General features: G+C 48.4%; 1 protein-coding gene across 4 annotated transcripts in view; it reads right to left on the bottom strand.

Moving 5' to 3' along the window:
• The window catches only part of MLH3 (mutL homolog 3), a 182821-nt gene that overhangs the window by 86818 nt on the left and 76042 nt on the right, over positions 1-19961 (bottom strand). For all 4 annotated transcript variants that reach the window (XM_033952510.1, XM_033952512.1, XM_033952509.1 and 1 more), the window contains one exon: positions 9850-9922. In XM_033952510.1, the coding sequence (XP_033808401.1) occupies positions 9850-9922 (73 nt within the window). The remainder of the gene's footprint in view (positions 1-9849; positions 9923-19961) is intronic.

The raw sequence follows: 19961 nt of genomic DNA, 5'->3' as shown, positions 1-19961 counted from the left end.
CTTCTACCTTCCAAAGTATTTAGATCAATGCTGTCTTGTTAAAATGTTTATTTTATTTTTCCTCTAACTCTACTTTTCACTTCTCTATTACCCTCCAGGTACTTTAGTTAAGATTGTGAGCCTTCGGGACAGTAAGGGAATTTTTCAAGTACCTTTCTTATTTCTAATCTTAATGTATATTTTCTGTAAACCGCTTAGAACCTAACGGATGTAGCGGTATATAAGAAATAAATTACATTACATTACATTACATATATGGTGGGTGTATGAGGAGATTCACATTTCCTGCACAGCTAAGTCCATGTGAAGTTACCTTGTGCTGTATTTGACATCTAGCAAGGTCTTTGTTTGAAAGGAAAGATCTAAACTTAAAAATGAAGTGGCCAGAAGTTATGGTAAAAGCAGATAGTGTAGCTGGTTTTAAGAAAGATTTGGACAAATTCCTGGAGGAAAAGTCCATAATCTGTTATTAAGACATGGGGGAAGTGTCTGCTTGCCCTGGATCGGTAGCATGGAATGTTGCTACTCTTTGGGTTTTGACCAGGTATTAGTGTCCTGGATTGGCTACCATGAGAATGGGCTACTGGGCATGATGGACCATTGGTCTGACCCAGTTAGGCTATTCTTATGTTATGTTCTCATCTGTAGGGGCCTTTGTTTTCACTTCTTATTTTAATGTATTTTTTTTCTGGGAACTTATCAGTGTTTTTTATAATGGGAACAAAAATGGAAGAGAATTAATGTGTGTGGAATGGGGGGTAACTAATTTCTTCAGCTAAATAATTCAATCCACTTCAACCAGACATAGGAGAACTCACGCACCATTCACACACCCTCCAACCAAAAACGTCAAAAGAAAAAAACTGTTCGACAACCTCCTAGCCATTCGAGCTGCAACACTCGACCCCCAACTCTACAACCAATTGATATCAACCACAGACTGCAAAACCTTCAAAAAGAAATAAAAACCCTTCTATTCAAAAAACACATAAAACCGAACTAACACAATCAGAACTGTCCCAAGCATCACCTGCAACTACTCCATATGTACTTCTGATGTCATGACAATTCAGACATAATTTATGTTATGTTATGTTATGTTTGGAATATAAGAAAATTTTCACTGCCTGTTTCTATTCTGACCATTTATTCCGTTTCATGGTCATTACAAAAAATATTTTTTTACATGGGGGGGTGTGTGTCAAAAAATGATGGGCCCCGGGCGCCACATACCCTAGGTACGCCACTGCACGGAGCCCCGCCGCGGACAGCTTTTCAAGCAAACTTGATTGAAGAACTTAAAGTTTGCTAGTACTGCACCGCGCATGCGTGTGTCTTCCCGCTCAGCTAGGGGGCAAATCTCCTCAACGTGGTCCTCAGTTCAGATAGCTAGCAAAGAAGCCAACCCGGGAAGGTGGGAGGGTTGCGAGAATATCTGCCTGCTGTCCCTGGATAACACTTGTTACGGTAAGTAACTGTGCTTTATCCCAGGACAAGCAGGCAGCATATTCTCTACATGTGGGTGACCTCCAAGCTAACCAGAATGGTACGGTGGGAGAGTTGGCAATTTAGGAGAACAGATTACACAAAACCAACTGGCCGAACTGGCCGTTGCATCTGGAAAAAACATCCAGACAGTAGTGAGAGGTGATTGTATGAACCGAGGACCAAGTGGCGGCCTTGCAGATCTCCTCAATAGGCGTGGACCTGAGGAAAGCGACGGAAGCCGCCATCGCTCGGACTTTATGCCCCGTGACCCGACCCTGCAGCGGGAGACCAGCCTGAGCGTAGCAGAAGGAAATACAAGCAGCCAACCAGTTGGACAAGGTGCGCTTGGAAATAGGACGCCCCAACCGATTAGGATCAAAAGATATGAAGAGTTGAGGAGCCATCCGATGAGACTGGGTGCGTTGTAGGTAAAAAGCCAACAACCTCTTACAGTCAAGAGTGTGAAGCGCCACCTCTCCAGGATGAGAATGGGGCTTAGGAAAAAACACCGGAAGAACAATGGACTGGTTGAGGTGGAAATCCGAAACCACCTTAGGCAAGAACTTAGGATGAGTACGAAGGACCACCTTGTAATGATGAAAAACAGTAAAAGGCGGGTCCGCAACTAGAGCCTGCAGCTCACTGACTCTGCAAGCAGACGTGAGGGCGATCAGGAACACCACCTTCCAAGTGAGGTACTTCAGATGAGCCTTATCAATGGGTTCAAATAGAGGTTTCATCAACTGAGCCAGAACCACATTAAGATCCCAAACCACCGGGGGGGAGGAGGAAGTTTGAGTGGAAGATGGATATTGAAGAGGCCCTTCATAAATCGGGAAACCACCGGATGGACCGAGAGCGATTTCCCATCAATCGGCTGATGAAAGGCAGCAATCGCACGGAGGTGGACTCGAATAGATGTCGATTTGAGACCAGGTCGAGACAAGTGGATCAGATAATCCAGCATGGAGGACAAGAAGGCAGACAGTGGCGATGCATAGCACACCACGCAGCAAATCTAGTCCATTTCTGGGAGTAGTATTGTCTAGTGGAACTCTTCCGAGAGGCCTCGAGAACATCCCTCACCAACTGAGAAAAATCGAAAGAGGGAGTCAGGTGGAAAGGAACCAAGCTGTTAAGTGTAGAGATTGCAGATTGGGATGCAGCAGCGAACCCTGACCCTGAGACAGCAGAGAAGGAAATCCAAAATCCAGGCAGAAGCAGAGGCTCCTTGACACTGAGTCAGAGAAGAAGGGAGAACCACGGCTGCCTGGGCCACCGAAGAGCTATCAAAATCATAGTGGCATGAGCCGACTTGAACTTTACGAGAGTCTTCAGAATCAGAGGAAATGGAGGGAATGCGTAGAGGAACCGGCCCGTCCAATCCAGAAGGAAAGCATCCTCCTCGAGACGATCCGGGGAGTAAATCCTGGAGCAGAACATAAGAACATAAGCATTGCCTCTGCCGGGTCAGACCAGGGGCCATCGTGCCTGGCAGTCCGCTCCCACGGCGGCCCCCCAGGTCCATGACCTGTAAGTGTTCCCTACCTAAGCTAAAACGTCCATACCCTGTTCGCTTAATGTCCTGTAAGGTAAACCTCTATCTGTACCCTGTTATCCCCTTCGCTTCTAGGAAGTCATCCAGTCCCTTTTTGAACCCCAGAATTGTACTCTGTCTTATCACCTCTCCGGGAAGCGCGTTCCATGTGTCTACCACCCGTTGAGTGAAGAAGAACTTCCTTGCATTCGTTATGAATCTGTCTCCTCTCAATTTTTCTGATTGACCTCTTGTTTTTGTTGTCCCCACTAGTCTAAAGAATTTGTCCCTCTCCACCTTCTCTATGCCTTTCATGATTTTATAAGTCTCTATCATGTCCCCTCTCAGTATCTGCTTTTCCAGGGTAAAGAGCCCCAGCTTGTCCAACTGTTCGGCATATGAAAGGTTCTCCATGCCCTTTATCATCCTCGTTGCTCTCCTCTGGTCCCTCTCGAGTATTGCCATGTCCTTCTTGAGGTATGGCGACCAGTATTGGACGCAGTATTCCAGATGTGGGTGCACCATTGCTCGATACAGTGGCAGGATAACTTCCTTCGTTCTGGTAGTGATACTTTTTTGATAATGCCCAACATTCTGTTCGCCTTCTTTGAGGCCGCTGCACATTGCACCGCCGGCTTCATTGTGTTATGCACTAATACCCCCAGATCTTTTTCTTGGTTGCCTTCCCCCAGTACCCTCCCACCCATCGTATAGCTGTACATGGAGTTCCCCTTCCCTATGTGCAAGACCTTACATTTCTCCACATTGAAGCTCATCTGCCATCTTTTTGCCCACTCACTTAGTTTGTTCAGGTCGTTCTGCAGTTCTTTGCATTCCTCAACAGTTCTGACCCTGCTGGAGAGTTTTGTGTCATCCGCGAACTTGATAACTTCGCACTTCGTCCCCATTTCCAGGTCATTAATAAATATATTGAACAGCAGCGGTCCCAGTATTGACCCTTGCGGAACACCACTCGTGACCCCTATTCAGTCAGAGTAGCGCCCCTTTACTCCTACCCTCTGCTTCCTGTCCGCCAGCCAATTTTTGATCCATCTGTGCACGTCCCCTTCCACTCCGTGACTCCACAGTTTCTTCAGTAGGAGTTCATGGGGTACCTTGTCGAAGGCTTTTTGGAAATCTAGATATACGATGTCTACGGGGTTACCTTGTGGTTGAGGGGCAAGGCAAACAGATCTATCTGCGGCGTCCCCCATCGAGCAAACACCTGATGCAGAGTGGCGGAAAGGAGCAACTATTCGTGTGGCTGGAGAAGGCGACTCAACCTGTCCGCCAGGCAGTTTTGCTCGCCTTGGATGTTGACCGCTTGAAGGAAGATGTTGTGGCGTATCACCCACTCCCAGAGCCGAAGAGCTTCCCAACAAAGAGACAGGGAACCCGTACCCCCATGCTTGTTCACATAATACATCGCCACCTGGTTGTCCGTTCGCACCAGGACCATGCGATCCTGATGCAAATGCTGAAAGGCTACCAAAGCATTGTAAATGGCCTGAAGCTCCAGCAGGTTAATGTGGCAGCGACGGTCGGCGCTCGACCAAAGACCCTGAGTCCAGAGGCCATCGAGGTGAGCCCCCCAGACAAATGTGGAGGAGTCCATTGTTAGGACCTTCTGCGGCAGGGGCGCGAGAAAGAGAAAACCTCTGGAAAGATTAGAAGAGAGCGTCCACCAGCGGAGTGAACGCTTCAAGGAGGGAGTCACCGCAATGTGTCGAGAGGCGGGATCCCGCTCCTGTCCCAACTGGGACACCAGGGTCCACTGAGGCACTCGGAGGTGAAGTCTGGCAAAAGGAGTCACATGAACGGTGGAGGCCATGTGTCCCAACAGAATCATCATCTGCTTGGCCGAAACCGTGAACTGAAAGGAGACCTGCCAGCACAAGCGAATGAGGGCGGCCTGCCGAGGCTGAGGCAGAAACGAGCGGAGGCGAACCGTGTCCAGCACTGCTCCTATGAACTGCAGAGACTCAGAGAAACACAACTGGGACTTGGGGAAGTTGACCTCGAAGCCCAGATGCTGAAGGAATGTAATAGTCTGTTGGGTCGCTGAAATAACCTCCTGCCGTGACGGTGCTTTGATGAGCCAGTCATCAACTTGAAGACCCTGCGACCGCAGGGCCACCGCCACCACCATGAGGCACTTCGTGAAGACTCACAGGGAGGATGCGAGCCCGAACGGGAGGACTCGATACTGCAGGTGAAGATCTCCCACCTGAAAATGAAGAAACCTGCGAAAGGCCGGATGAATCGGGATGTGAGTGTAGGCCTCTTTTAGATCCAGCGAGCACCTCGTCCCCCTCGTCCAGTCCCTCTCTTCCCTCGTCCAACGTGGGAAGAGAGAGCATGCGGAACTTCTCCTTGACCAGGAACTTGTTCAATACTCTGAGGTCCAGAATAGGGCGAAGGTCCCTGGACTTTTTGGGGACTAGAAAGTACCGGGAGTAGAATCCGGCGCCCCACTGACACTAAAGGACCTCCTCCACCGCCCAGAGGCGAAAGAGGGCATGAGCCTCCTGGAGAAGAAGGGGGAGCTGCATCCTGTTGGAAAGACACTCTCTTGGGGGCAGGTCCGGAGGTGCCATCCGGAAATGAAGGGAATACCCCCTCCCTGATGATGGAGAGGACCCAGTGGTCCGAAGCACTCGGTTCCCATTGACAAAAGGAACTGAGATGGCCCTCGATAGGTAGAAGAGAAGACTCGAGGACGAAGGGGGAGGGGGCCTGCTCAAACTGGGATAGTCAAAAGGACGGCACTGGCTTAGCCGCTGCAGGGTCTGAGGCTTTTAAGGGGCCCTCTGCTGCTGCTGACGCCTGGCTGGCGGCCTGGTAAAAGCCGGCGTGGACTTCTGGGGATAGTGCCGGGTGGGGGGGCAAATTGTACGACTTAGGAGGAGCGGGCTTCGCCTTGGGTCTGACCAAGGAGGCGAAGGAGCGTTCATGTTCGGAAAGGCGTTTGGTGGTCGCCTCGATGGAACTTGCCAGACGGTCCTGCAGATTAGGGTCCATGTCAACAATGCGGAGCCAAGCTAGACGGCGCATGGCTATTGCAAAAACGGAGACCCTCGAGGAAAGTTCAAAGGCATCATAGGTCGCCTGAAACATATAAAGGCGAATCTGCGACACCGTATCCAGTAGGCGAAATTCAGCCCGGCGATGGATAGCCAAATCATCCTGAAAAGAGGGCAGGGATTTGATGCAATGTTTGAGCTAGGATGTAAAATTGAAATTGTAATTCAGAACCCTGTTCGCCATCATCGAATTTTGGTACAGGCGCCTGTCAAACTTGTCCATAGTCCGGCCTTCCCGGCCCGGCAGGACAGCCACATAGAACCTGGAAGGATTAGACTTCTTCAAGGAAGACTCTACAACCAAGAACTGGTAGGAGAGCTGAGCCTTTTCAAATCTCTTACACGGGACCGTCCTGTATTGGGATTCCATCTTGGACGGAATGGCAGGAATCGCGTATGGCATCTCCAAATCCCGGAAGAAAATCTGCTGCAAAACTGGATTCAAGGGGAGGCGAGGGGATTCCTTCGGTGGGTGAGGAAGCTCCATCTCCTCCAAATATTCCCAGGTGTACCTGGACTCGGACTAGAGGTCCAGTTGCAGCGCTTTGCCCATATCCATCACGAATCTTGTGAAGGAGGAAGCCTTGCCCGCGAATGCCCTTCGAGAGGCGAAGCCGAGTGGGACTTCGGGACAGCAGAGAACGAGGGGGAAGCCTGCCTCGAGTACTGCGCCGGTAGGTCAGTGTCTACAAGCATGGACGTCGAGGAAGCCCCGCTGAGAGAACGAGGGGGAGTCAACGACTGCTTGCGTTTAGAACGCCTGGAAGGCGAGGAACTGGGAGTCCGAGGGACGGAGACCCGGGGAGCCCGCCCCAGCAAGCCCAGGAAGAAGAAACCTTCCAACGCGGCGAGGCGAGAGTCTTCGACCTCAAAGCTCCTCAGCTTGGAGACTGAGAAGGCACGTCGAGGATGAGGGTCAGACAGCACGAGGTCCGACAGCTCGATGGACCCCATAGTGCGAGGATCCAGCGACCTACTCCGCCACGGGGTGAGTCTCTGGACCGTTTTGCGGACCGCTGCCTCGAAGAAGAGGTATGCTTAGGCCAGCGCTTCAAGCGAGGCTTGGCGGCGGGAGAAGTCCGCCTTGAGGGAGGAGGCAAGAAGTCACTTGAGGAGAAGTGTCGGAACCGACGCACCTTACCCCGAGAACCCTCGGCACGATGCTCAGGCTGGTCAACAACGAGCGAGGTCGAGGCCGGGGCAAGTTGAGCCAAAACAGAGGAGATCTGCGAGGTTAAGATAGCTTTAAGCATATCCTCGAACATCGGCACCGAGACCAAAGGATTTGGACGGACAGGTGCAGCAGTGATGTAGAGTATTCCCTGAAAATGGAGGCAGGTCTCTCAGAGGCCGGCAGAACTACACTCACTGCCTGGGTGGCCAGAGACTCCGAGGACGGCTTCTTCGGTAGCTGAGCTGAACCTGAAGGAGGAAGAGGACACTTACCTGAGGCTGAGGTCTTCGAAGCCGGAGCTGCCGAGGCCTTCGAAGTCGAGGGAGACTTACTCGGGGCCGAGGTCTTCGAGGCCGACATCGAGGCCGAGACCGGGATCGAGGTCCTATTCCCAGGCTGGTCCATGGCAAAGAGTTCCGCAATCTTGGTCCACCTTCGACGAAGAGCCCGAGGTTGAAGAGTGGCACAATGCGGGCAAGAAGCTGTAGGATGATCAACTAAACTAAACTAAACTAAGCCTTAGGTTTATATACCGCATCTTCTCCACTGAAGTGGAGCTCGACACGGTTTACAGAGTTTAAAAAATATGGGAAGAGAGAAGAGAAAGAGTTTACAAAGCATAAAAAGAGGGGATGTAATCAGAAGAAGAGATTATTATATGCTAGAGAAAAGCCAGGTTTTCAGTTGTTTTCGGAATAGTTGGAGGGAGTCCAGGTTCCGCAGCGGGACAGTGAGGTCATTCCAGAGGCCAGTGATTTTGGAGAGGAGGGATCTACCCAGTTTACCTGCGTGGAGGATGCCGTGTAGAGAGGGGAAGGATAGTTTATGTCTGTGGGCAGATCTGGTGGTAGTTGGTGTCGGGGCGAGGAAGGATAGAGGGAGTAGGGGCGGAAGGATGCCGTGAATGATCTTGAAAGCCAGGCAGGAGCATTTGAAATGAATTCTGGAAAGTACTGGGAGCCAGTGAAGATTGGTAAGTAGAGGGGAGACGTGGTCATATTTGCGTTTAGCAAAAATCAGCTTAGCCGCAGTGTTCTGGATAAGCTGGAGTCTGCGAAGACTTTTTTTCGTTAGGCCTAAGTAGATGGCGTTACAATAATCGAGTTTGGATAGGATGATGGATTGTACAAGGACGGTGAAATGCTTTTGGTGAAAATAGGATCTAACTTTCCTCAGCATGTGGAGGCTGAAAAAACAAGATTTTGCCAGGGAATTCAGGTGATCGTTGAGGGAAAGGGAGGAGTCGATAGTGATGCCAAGGACCTTGCTTGAGAACTCAAGGTGTAGAGCAGGGCCTGTGGGTAGGGTGAAGAGGGCGGGCAGGTGAGCTAATTTTGGGCCGAGCCAGAGTAATTTTGTTTTTGATTCATTTAATTTCATCTGTACTGAGAGGGATCAGGCGTGAAGTCTCATTATGCATGATGTGATGTTCTCTTGGAGGTTTGTAAGGTTTGGATCTGTTTCGAGGAGGATGTCTGCATATGTGTAAAATCAACACCGAGACAAAGTATACACCAACGGTGTGGGTCAGTTATCAAAGCACCCAACCGCACTGCGTGCACTTTTTGAACCCAGTAACAGGCCGGGACATAAGGCAGGAAAAAAAGGCCGCGGCTACGCAAGGCCAGGCAGCCAAGGAAAAAAACCGGGTCCCCCGGTCACAATCAAGGTTTTTTTTTTTTTTTTTAACAAAAACAATAAAGACGCGGGGCACAGTGACTTCCGATCGTAAAAATCAATAAAAGAAGCCGCGGTGCAAGAAAGACACTAAAAATCGACGCAGAGAAGAGAGACAGGGCTCTCTGGCTCCGAAGAAAACTAATAACTGAGGACCACGTTGAGGAGACGCGCCCCCTAGCTGAGCGGGAAGGCACACGCATGCACGGTGCAGCACTAGTAAACTTTAAGATCTTCAATCAAGTTTGCTTGAAAAGCTGTCCGCAACAGGGCTCTGTGGATGACGTCACCCACATGTAGAGAATATGCTGCCTGCTTTTCCTGGATAATCCCTCCCCTTTTTAGGAGAAAAAAAGGTTACATTGGTTTATATTTGAGTATATACAGTAAGTACCCTCAAGTGAACTGTAAGTACCCTCATGTGAACTGTAAGACAGAAGCCATGTCCAGAAGAATCCTGGAGCTCCTGGGGAAAATGTTTATTCACCTACTAATAGATGGTCATAACCCACTAGTCTCTGCATTCATCTGTTTAATGATAAGGAACAGAGCACTAGCGTTATTGTTTTAAAAAAATGTTCAAGACATTTTTTTTGGCTTTTTACTTGGTGAGCTAGCAGTACTATAATGCCTGTTCTCTATTTTTTTAAAGCTTTGTCTTTACTTTTATCCTATGACATCCTGTCCTATTCAAATTTTGAAGTTTATTTCTTTTTCCTTATGTATTGTTTTTCTTTGTAAATCGCCTTGTTTTCTGAGTCACAAAAGGAGGTATATATCAAGTCAATAAACCTAAACGTTAACACAGAGATGACAGCAAGAGGCAGAAATATCACAGTGCGCAAATAGTAAGGAAAAAAGTGGAGTGCCTTGCTATGAATAGTTCTCACCTGGGATTGCAGTTTCCTCATTCTTGGTACTGATTAAACAAGCAATAAATTTATTATCCACTTGCTTAAGAACCTGTAAGATTAAATTGATAAAGGAGATTTATGAAACTTAATCTTGCCCTACTTTCAAAAACAGAAGAGTTTTATTGAGAAATAGCAGGTCTAGTATAAATAACGTGACCATTTATTTTTTTCATCAAAACGGGACATCTATTAATATTCAGACCCGCCCCCAATCCCGCCCTAACCCCGCCCCCAATTTCTTCCATTCATTTTTCATGTGCACACAATATCTTATTAATTCATAATGGTAAACATAAAATTTAAAAAAAAACACAAAGCACACTACGCAGAGAAAATGTTAATTATCATTTACGAGTTTAGGACTTTTTTCAAAGATGTCAAGGCAGATGAATTTAAAATATGCAATGTCACCTCAGTAACTATAGAAAAACAGACAAATATAGTGCAAAATATAGACAGCAGATATAAATTCTCAAAACGGACAAATTTTGATCACTAAATTTAAAATAAAATCATTTTTCCTACCTTTGTTGTCTGTTGATTTCATGAGTCTTTGGTTGCACTTCCTTCTCACTTTGCATCCAACATTTCTTTCACAATCCATCCCCATCCCCTTTGGGTCCAGGTTTCTCTCTCTTTTCCATCTTACCCTCCCCAGATCCAGTGTCAGTTCTCATTTGTACCTTTGTTCCAGGTCTCCCTCTCTCTCCCTCCTCTGTTATGATCTTAAATAAGAACATAAGAAGTTGTCTCCACTGGGTCAGACCAGAGGTCCATCTCGCCCAGCGGTCCGCTCCCGCGGCGGCCCATCAGGTCTGTGGCCTGTGAAGTGGTCTCTGACCACTTCTATAACCTTCCTCAAGTTCTATTTGTACCCCTCTATCCCCTTATCCTCTAGGAACCTATCCAAACCCTCCTTGAACCCCTGTACAGAGTTCTGTCCTATCACATCCTCCGGAAGCGCGTTCCATGTGTCCACCACCCTCTGTGTAAAAAAGAACTTCCTAGTATTTGTTCTAAACCTATCCCCTTTCAATATCTCCGAGTGACCCCTAGTGTTTGTGGCAGCCCTCAGTTTGAAGAATCTGTCCTTATTCACTTTCTCTATGCCCTTTAGGATTTTAAAGGTCTCTATCATGTCCCCTCTAAGTCTCCTCTTCTCCAGGGAGAATAGCCCCAGCATTTTTAACTTGTCAGCATATGAAAAATTTTCCATACCTTTTATCAGTTTAGTCGCCCTCCTCTGCACTCCCTCTAGTACCGCCATGTCCTTTTTGAGGTACGGCAACCAGTACTGAACACAGTACTCCAGGTGCGGGCGCACCATTGCGCGATACAGTGGCATGATGACTTCCTTTGTCCTGGTTGTGATACCTTTTTTGATGATGCCCAGCATTCTGTTTGCTTTCTTTGAGGCTGTCGCACACTGCACCGATGGCTTCAGTGATGTGTCGACCATCACCCCCAGGTCCCTTTCAAGGTTACTCACCCCTAGCAGCGTTCCCCCCATTTTGTAACTGAACATCGGGGTTTTTTTCCTACATGCATGACCTTGCATTTCTGTACATTAAAACTCATTTGCCACTTTTTTGCCCAGTCTTCCAGTCTCGTTAGGTCCCTTTGCAGGTCTTCACAGTCTTCCGTGCTTCTAACCCTGCTGCAGAGTTTGGTGTCATCAGCAAATTTGATAACCTCACATTTTGTCCCCGTCTCCAGATCATTAATTTATTTATTTTTATTTAGATTTTTATCCCGTCCTCCCAGTAGCTCAGGACGGTTTACAATTGAACATACACAATGCGGAGTAACTAGACATATAAGTAGTACAACAGGTTTAGTGGTTGGATTTATAGTTTTTGGAGAGAATTAAATACAGGGGGATTGAGCAGAGAGAGAGAGGGGGGAAATACAGTAGTTTCATGTAAGGAAAGTTATAAGCGTATAGGTGCAATTTTTTAGTGGAAAGAGTAAGAGAGGGTAATACTGGAATTTCGGGAAGGAGATAGGAGAGTGGAGGGTGGGGCTTAAGGGGGGGAGAGACAGAGGGGATCTTTAATTGAAGAGGAGGGTCTTTACCGATTTACGGAATGCTAATAATGAGTTCTGTTGTCTAAGTTGGGGGGGAAGTTGGTTCCAGAGGTGTGGAATGAAGTGGCTGTAATAAATATATTGAACAGCAGAGGCCCCAGCACCGACCCCTGTGGAACTCCGCTCGTGACCCATTGCCAGTCTGAGTATTGGCCCTTTACTCCAACCCTCTGTTTCCTGCCTGCCAGCCAGTGTTTGATCCATCGGTGGATATCCCCTTGCACCCCGTGGTTCCACAGCTTTTTTAGTAACCGTTCGTGAGGTACCTTGTCGAAGGCTTTTTGGAAGTCAAGGTAAATGATGTCTATGGATTCCCCCTTATCCATCTGGCTGTTTATTCCCTCAAAGAAGTACAGCAAGTTCGTGAGGCATGACCTTCCTCGGCAGAAGCCATGCTGGCTTCCCCAGGGTCTCTCCCCCTCTGTCTGAACTTCTCATACTCCTGCATCTGCTTCCTGTCTTTCCCCTGTGGTCCAGGCCTTTCTCTCTCTAGTCTTTCTAATCTGCTTACAACCCCCCCACACACTTTCTCTGCCTCTTTCTCACCTTCCTCCCTCCCTCCCTCCCTCCTTCCCTCCCAGCAGATTTTAGCTTATCTCTCTCCTCCTTTTCTCCTCTCAGATCTGGTATCTGTCTCCTTCCTCTTTTCCTCCTCCCAGGTCTGGTATCTGTCTCCTCCCCTTCCCCCCTGCTCAGGCATCTCTCTCTCTGCTCCCTTCCTCCTGTTCTTCCTTCTCAATTTATTTTCTGCCTATGTCTAAATTCTTTCTTACTATTTAGTCCTCAATTTCCCTCTTTCATTGTGTCTACCTATAGCTTGCCACCTCTTTCCCTCACCCCTTCCAGTATCTAACTCTATCCTCTTCCCTCAATCCAACATGTGCCCTTTTTTCTTTCTCCTCCCCACTTCCTTCCAGCGTCTGCTCCCCCTCTCCCAGTCTGCCCCTTCTTCCCCACACTTCCATTCAGTGTCTGTCCCTCCTCTCCCCACACTTCCATTCTGCACCTGTCCCTCCTCTCCCCCACACTTCCATTCAGCGTCTGTCCCTCCTCTCCCCTACACTTCCATTCAGCATCTGTCCCTTATCTCTTCCACACTTCCATTCAGTGTCTGTCCCCCCCCTCTCTCTACCCCTTCCATCTACTGTTCACCCTCTGTCTCGCCCCTTCCATTCTCTGCCCTCTCTGCCCTTTTCATCCAGTGCCCATCCTCTCTCTCTTCCATATGGTATCTTTCTACATGATTCATTTCAGCTTCCCCCCTCTCCATTTTTCTGTCTCCCTATGCTTTGGAATCTCTCTCTTCTCCTTTCCTTCCTTCCTTCCCACTCCACCCCATGGTCTGATGTCTCTATCTCCTTCCCTCCCCTCCCCCATGCCCTGGCATCTATCTCCCTCCTTTCCCTCTGGTCTGGCATTTGTTTCCTCTCTCTCCCCCATGCTCTGGCATCTCTCCCTCCCCCTCCATGGTCTGGTATCTCATTTCCTTTCCCTCCCTCCCATGGACTTGGCATCTCTGGTTCCTCTCCCTTTTCCTTCTCTCTCCTTTTGTGTCCAGCATCTCCCACCTGCCTTCCTACTCCTCATGTCTGGGTTTTTTCTTTCACCCTACAACCTTCATGTCCAGCATCTTCCTGTGTTCCTTTTTTTCTTCCTTATCTGATTTAGCAGCTTTCTCCCCTTTCCTGAGCCAGCCAACCCACCATCTTCCCACATCCCATTGCAGTACTTCCCCTCTTTACCCACCTGCAGCACAGAGCCGAACGGAAGTCTTCCCGACGTCAGCGCTGACGTCGGAGGGGAGGGAGGGCTTAAACAAAGCCCTCCCTCCCTCCGACGTCAGCGCTGACGTCGGGAAGACTTCCGTTCGGCTCTGTGCTGCAGGCAGGGCAGATAAGGAGGAGAGTAGCCTCGCGGTTCGAGTGGCTACCAAGGGAGAGGGGCGGCCGCCCCGCCCTGGTTGCAGCACAGCCGGCCAGGTTCCCTTACTTTTGTGGCACTTCCCCGACCGACCGATAACAGCCCGGGTCCGACAATCCTCCCTGCCCTGTAGCCGCGAATCTAAATTACCTTCTTACAGCAGCTGTAAGAAGGTAATTTAGATTCGCGGTTAAGGGCAGGGAGGTTTGTTGGACCCAGGCTGTTATCGGTCGGTCGGGGAAGTACCACAAAAGTAAGGGGACCTGGCCGGCTGTGCTGCACCCGGGGCGGTAGAGAAGGTGTGCGGAAGAAGGGGTAGTCTTATACGGCGAGTATATAACAAAACTCTATATTTTAACTAAAAGTTGGGGGGTCGTCTTATACGCCGGCAAATACGGTAGTCCTTATTTGGAAAGGACATCAGCTGACAGGCCTTGGATACGTGCAGAGACTCAGGTTTTGTCTATGTGTTAATCAGGCATTGCCTACATGCAGAGTTGAGGGTGACACGATGTAAATGCATGTGACTTTGTATCCACCAATCATTAGGCATGTAATTGAGGGAGTTACTATGATGTCATTAGCATAGAAGCATAATAAAAGGAGCTCGGAGCTAGCCACTGGCAACACCTCCTTCCCGATTCGTATCCTGTGTGTTTGCTGTATTCCATCCCTACAAGTGGAGCCCAGAACAGGGACCCTTCGCCCTGCTTGCTCCGTCTGACAATAAGACTAGGTGCACCTCATCCTCCGGGATTCTCTCAAGTAAGTATGGGAAATTCCCTGTCAGATTTATAGCGTGTTCATGTGAAAGAATTGAAGTATATTCTGAGACATACAAATAAAGATGTCTCTGATTCACAGTTAAAAGGTTTAGTACAGGAAATAGGAGAGCACTGCCCCTGGTATCTAGAAGAGGGATCTCTAAAATTAGAAGATTGGATTAGAGTCGGGAAAGTTTTGTATGCTGAGCCTAGGGCGTTGGCAGCCATCTTAATTGTATGGCATAAGTGCAAATGTGCCTTGGAGAAGGTAGGGACAGAGGCGTCCTCCAAGGTGTCAACAGTCTCATTAACCGTCCATTCAGAACATATATCCAAAGATCATACTTCCAGCACCGTTCCCTCCAGCTCCTTTAAGTGCAAAAAAGGAAGAAACATTAGCACACCCTTAAGTGCGTTTTAAGCAATGATAAAAAAAGGCCAGAGGAAGGGCAATTAGAAACAGAAGACATGAAAGATTTAATTCAAGCCTACCCAGTCACATATGCCCCAGATCCTAATGGTCCAGGACAGATAGCTACTTATCAACCATTATCCTTTGCAATATTGTGAGAAATTTGTAAATCTATTTCAGAGACAGGTTTACGAAGTAATTTCACAGCCGGGTTTATTTGAAACCCTGGCTGGGGCGCATACCTTAATACCACAAGATTGGAAAGACATTATGCGCATGGTATTGACTACGGGTCAATATGTTATGTGGGATAGTGAGTATCAAAGGGAGGCTCAATGAAGAGCTTTACAGTCTGGAGAGCTTTATACCACAGATCAGTTATACGAAACAGGAAATTTCTCCACTATTCCCCAACAATGTGTACTTCCAGCAGAAATGTTGACGATAGGGAGTCAGTGTGCATTCAGAGCATATCATAAAGTACCAGCCTCAGGAACACCAGTTAAAAGTTATGCGAGCATCAAACAGGGAGCCATCGAGCCTTATAAAGATTTTATAAACAGGTTACAGGAAGCAATACAAAGAAAAATAGATAATAATGAGGCTCAAAGTGATTTAATGATGAAATTAGCCAAAGACAATGCCAATTTAGATTGCCGTAAAGCATTGCAAGGCTTAGGCAACAGAGCAGATGTTACCTTAGCCGATATGCTGCGTGCCTGTGCTGTTATTGGCACTCAAACATACCAAATGGGCCTTCTAGCAGCTGCAGTACAAAAAAGTTCCACTCCAAAAGGCACTTGTTATGGCTGCGGGAAACCAGGACACTTCAAACGAAACTGCAAGGCAAATATTAATAAACCGCCCATACTGAACAGAGGGTGACCCCCTAGTATTTGTCCAAAATGTAAGAACGGATATCATTGGGCTAACCAATGTCGCTCAGAAACAGCGAGACACAACCCTTCGGGAAACTTCTCATCGGGCAGATCTCTGGCCCCAGTACAAACAGGGACTATAATAGCATGCCCCTTGAAATTTCAAGCACAAAGCCAACTGTGTTAAATTCAAAATCTGAAACAGCTCAAAGTGCGAACATCTATAATAATAAAACACTAAGCGCGCATGCGCACTCTCGCCGCATGTTCCCTGAGATCTGATCTGTTGGGATGTGGCTGGCAAGAGTGCGCATGCGCACTTACTACGTCACCAGGACTAAAGGACACGCGGAGTGGCGGCTGCCGGGAGGAGGGCTGTTGGCGGAGGGCAGATGCCGAAAATGGCTAAGAAGCCGGCGGGAGCGGTGAAAGCACGCAAGGCATCGAGCCCCCCTACTTCCGGTTGTATCAGAGACGACCTTTACGGCAGCCATATGCAACTACAACACTCCGGCTGCTGTAAGAAGGCAGTTTAGACATCGCTGGCCACAGGGCAGGGAGGTTTGTCGGACCGGGCCTGTTTGGGGGGGGGGGAGGGTGAAAGCGCCACAAAGGTAAGAGGCAGGGAGGGAGAAAAGGAGCTGATTCAACTCAGCGGCAACAGTAAGGAGGGCGGCAGTAAGGAGGGAGCGAGCGCGATAGGGACCAGGCCGGCTGTGCATCCCCCTAAGGCTGCACCCGGGCGGACCGCCCCGCCCCCCGTTTCCCCCCCTTGGTACGCCACTGCATCCCATTAATCCAGACTCTAGCAACTGTGTCACTATAAAGAGCTCTGATGGCATTGTAAAAAACGGGTCCCATCCCATACGCGCGAAGGACCGCAAACAAAAATCTCCACTGCGCACGATCGAAGGCCTTGGCTGCATTGAAACTGATAAGCAAAGAAGAAGTCATAAGAACATAAGAATTGCTGCTGCTGAGTCAGACCAGAGGTCCATCGTGTCCAGCAGTCATTCCTGTGGCGGCCCTTAGGTCAAAGACCAGTGGCCTAACTGAATCTAGCCTTACCTATGTACGTTCCGGTTCAGCAGGAACTTGCCTAACTTTGTCTTGAATCCCTGAAGGGTGTTTTCCCCTATAACAGCCTCTGGAAGAGTGTTCCAGTTTTCCACCAGTCTCTGAGTGAAGAAGAACTTCCTTACAGAATCTATCCCCTTTTAACTTTAGAGAGTGCCCTATCGTTTTCCCTTCCTTGAAGAGGGTGACTGCCTTGGTCCATTAGCTAATTTCAGTCAAAATGTTGGTATCAGTACATATTTTTATGTTGAAAAACATTTTGATAGTTTGATAACCTGCGACTTAAACTTCCTGCATCAAATACTAAATAACATCATCTTGGGATCAAGCTTTGCCTTCTCTAATGCCAAGAGTATCCGGCGAATATTCTTGGACCCCAGTAGGGCCCTCTCAAAGCCCACCTGCTGCTCCGACACCAGGGATGGAAGAACTCTCGCCAGTCTATTGACCAAAACCTTCACCAGGAGTTTAGCCTCAAAATTCAATAATGATATAGGTCGGTAGGACTCAGGCAGTGTGGCATCCCTGCCCGGCTTCTGTAACACTATGATCTGCGCCGTATTAAGATACCGCGGCAAAAAGCCCTTGGTCACCCCCATATTGAAAATTTCAGCTAATAAAGGAGCAATCTTGACAAACAACACTTTATAAAACTCCACAAGCAGACCATCGGAACCAGATTCCCAGCGAGTTACACCGAATAGCCCACTCAACCTCCTCCGAAGTAATGGGTAAATCTAAAGAGTCATGGTCATTATCGGACAAACAAGGTAATTCCAAACTATTTAAGGAAAAATTATGTTCTTACCTGTTAATTTTCTTTCCTTTAGACGCAGCAGATAAATCCAGAGACCAATGGGATAGCTCCCATCTACCAGCAGGCGGAGATAGAGAAACTGATTAACAGGTGGTCTTATTGGCTAGCACGCCACCCTGCATCTCCAGTATTGCTCCTTGCCCAAGCAGTCGCAACCACCAATATGCCTAGCATGCAAGAAAAAAACTTCTTTCCCATAACAAATCGCAAAAGGCAATCATACAGAATACAACCAGCAATCATAACAAACTCCGAAAGTTGCAAAAGAAAAAACCGACAGACAATATCCAGAAAGGGTGGGGCTCTGGATTCATCTGCTGCGTCTAAAGGAAAGAAAATTAACAGGTAAGAACATAATTTTTCCTTCCTTAGCAACAGCAGCAGAAGAATCCAGAGACCAATGGGATGTAGCAAAGCAATCCTAAATCTGGGTGGGAAGCAAACGCCGCCTCCGCAACAACCGAAGCACCAAACGCATCCACCGTAAGGCTGAGAGAAAGTACATTCGTAAGACCAAAAAGCCATAGGACAAAACCCCTCCAGGGAAAACCTCTGGACCGAGCCCAAGAAGTAGCCATCGCTCTGGCGGAATGATCATGAAGGTCTCTCGCCACCCGCTTCGCCATCAAGTAAGCGGAAAGAATGTCCTCCCGGACCCATCGAGCGATGGAGGCTTCCGACACCGCCATACGATGGAGGCGCCCCTTGAAGAATACCACAAGATGAGCTAAACAACTAAAGGTCGACAGGAACTCAGCTCGCGGAGACTGCTACATACTTATCAAAAATAAAATAGCAGAGAATAAAGGCACGTCTCCCCATTTATCCTCCCAGGAAGAAGGAAGGAAAAGTGAGGGCGTCAGAACAGAATGATGACACCTCCGCAGAAAGAGAGGCACTATCCGAACCGACCCCCAAAAAAGGAAACCAGAAATAGGGATCCCTGCCAAAGAAGGCTTGCAACTCAGAAAACCGCCGAGCCGAAGCCATGGCCACAAGAAACCCCGTGATCAAAGGCACAGCCCTTTAGAATCCCAAAAGACAAGGCTGAAATGAAGCCCACTGGAAACTTCGAAGAAGTACCCTAAGACTGAACTCCGGAGAGGGCTGCGTAAGAGGTGTACTAAGAAACTGAACTCCCTTTGAGGAACTGAACTACACAAAGCCGAGAAGACAGCGAAGAGCGAGACACCTAGCCCGTGATACAAGCCAAGAGTGCTACATGAAACTGAAGAGAAATGAATGCTAAGCCCCGGGCAATACGCAGGCGCCAAAAACGAAAGAATATAAATCATAGAACTCTGAAAGGGTGTCAACGTAGAGAAGTACCCAAGAAAGGAAAAGCCACCAACGGAAGTATAAGCCACCGGTGAAGAGGGCTGCATCGCTTGGAGAAGAGAAGAAAGACCCTGCATCGCATAGACCTTACACATCAGACATGACTCCTCAAAAGTGAGGTCATAATATCAAAATAGGATGAATATTCAAGTGGAGCAGACCCTAGGTGAGAAACACTGGCAATACCAAGAATCTCAACAAGACGACTGCCGAAGGACACATCATATCCGCATAGCCAGGCATAGCGGCGCATCCAAGCCGGAGGATCTCTAATTACTGCGTCCTGAAAGCGAGCTGGAAAGGACCAACCCATCCGATCATCAGCCAGGGGAAAACACCTAAAAAGAGAATCCAGAGGAGAGAAAGAAGCAACGCAGCTACCCCCTCTGACTGCCACTCCCTGCGTCAGCCGAAGAAGCTAGGATGCTCTGAATGAGGAGACGAGGTCATCAAGTCCAGCTCCAAGAGATCACACCATTAGACAAAGGGCTGGAACGCCCGAGCAAACAGATCCCAAGTGCCGGGATGTAGAAGATGCAACTACTACTAACAAATTTTTCTAAAGCGCCGAAAGGCGTACACAGCGCTATATACGGTCCATGATCAGAGTTGGCGGAGAGAAAGTCTATCGAAACCCTTGTCCCGGCCTGTAACATGAGGCGCGGACAGAAAAGGAAGAAGAGATTCCATCCATCGAAGTAGCACCATTACTCCACTCGCCACCTGAGTACCTCAAGTACGGTCCTGGCCGTAGAGAAAAAAACTTGTTAAAGGACCATCCGGAATTCCCAGGT

This window comes from Geotrypetes seraphini, chromosome 7 (assembly GCF_902459505.1).
Source record: "Geotrypetes seraphini chromosome 7, aGeoSer1.1, whole genome shotgun sequence".
NCBI lineage: Eukaryota > Metazoa > Chordata > Amphibia > Gymnophiona > Dermophiidae > Geotrypetes > Geotrypetes seraphini.
Note: the sequence above shows the minus strand (reverse complement) of the source record. Positions and strands in the feature narration are given on the sequence as shown.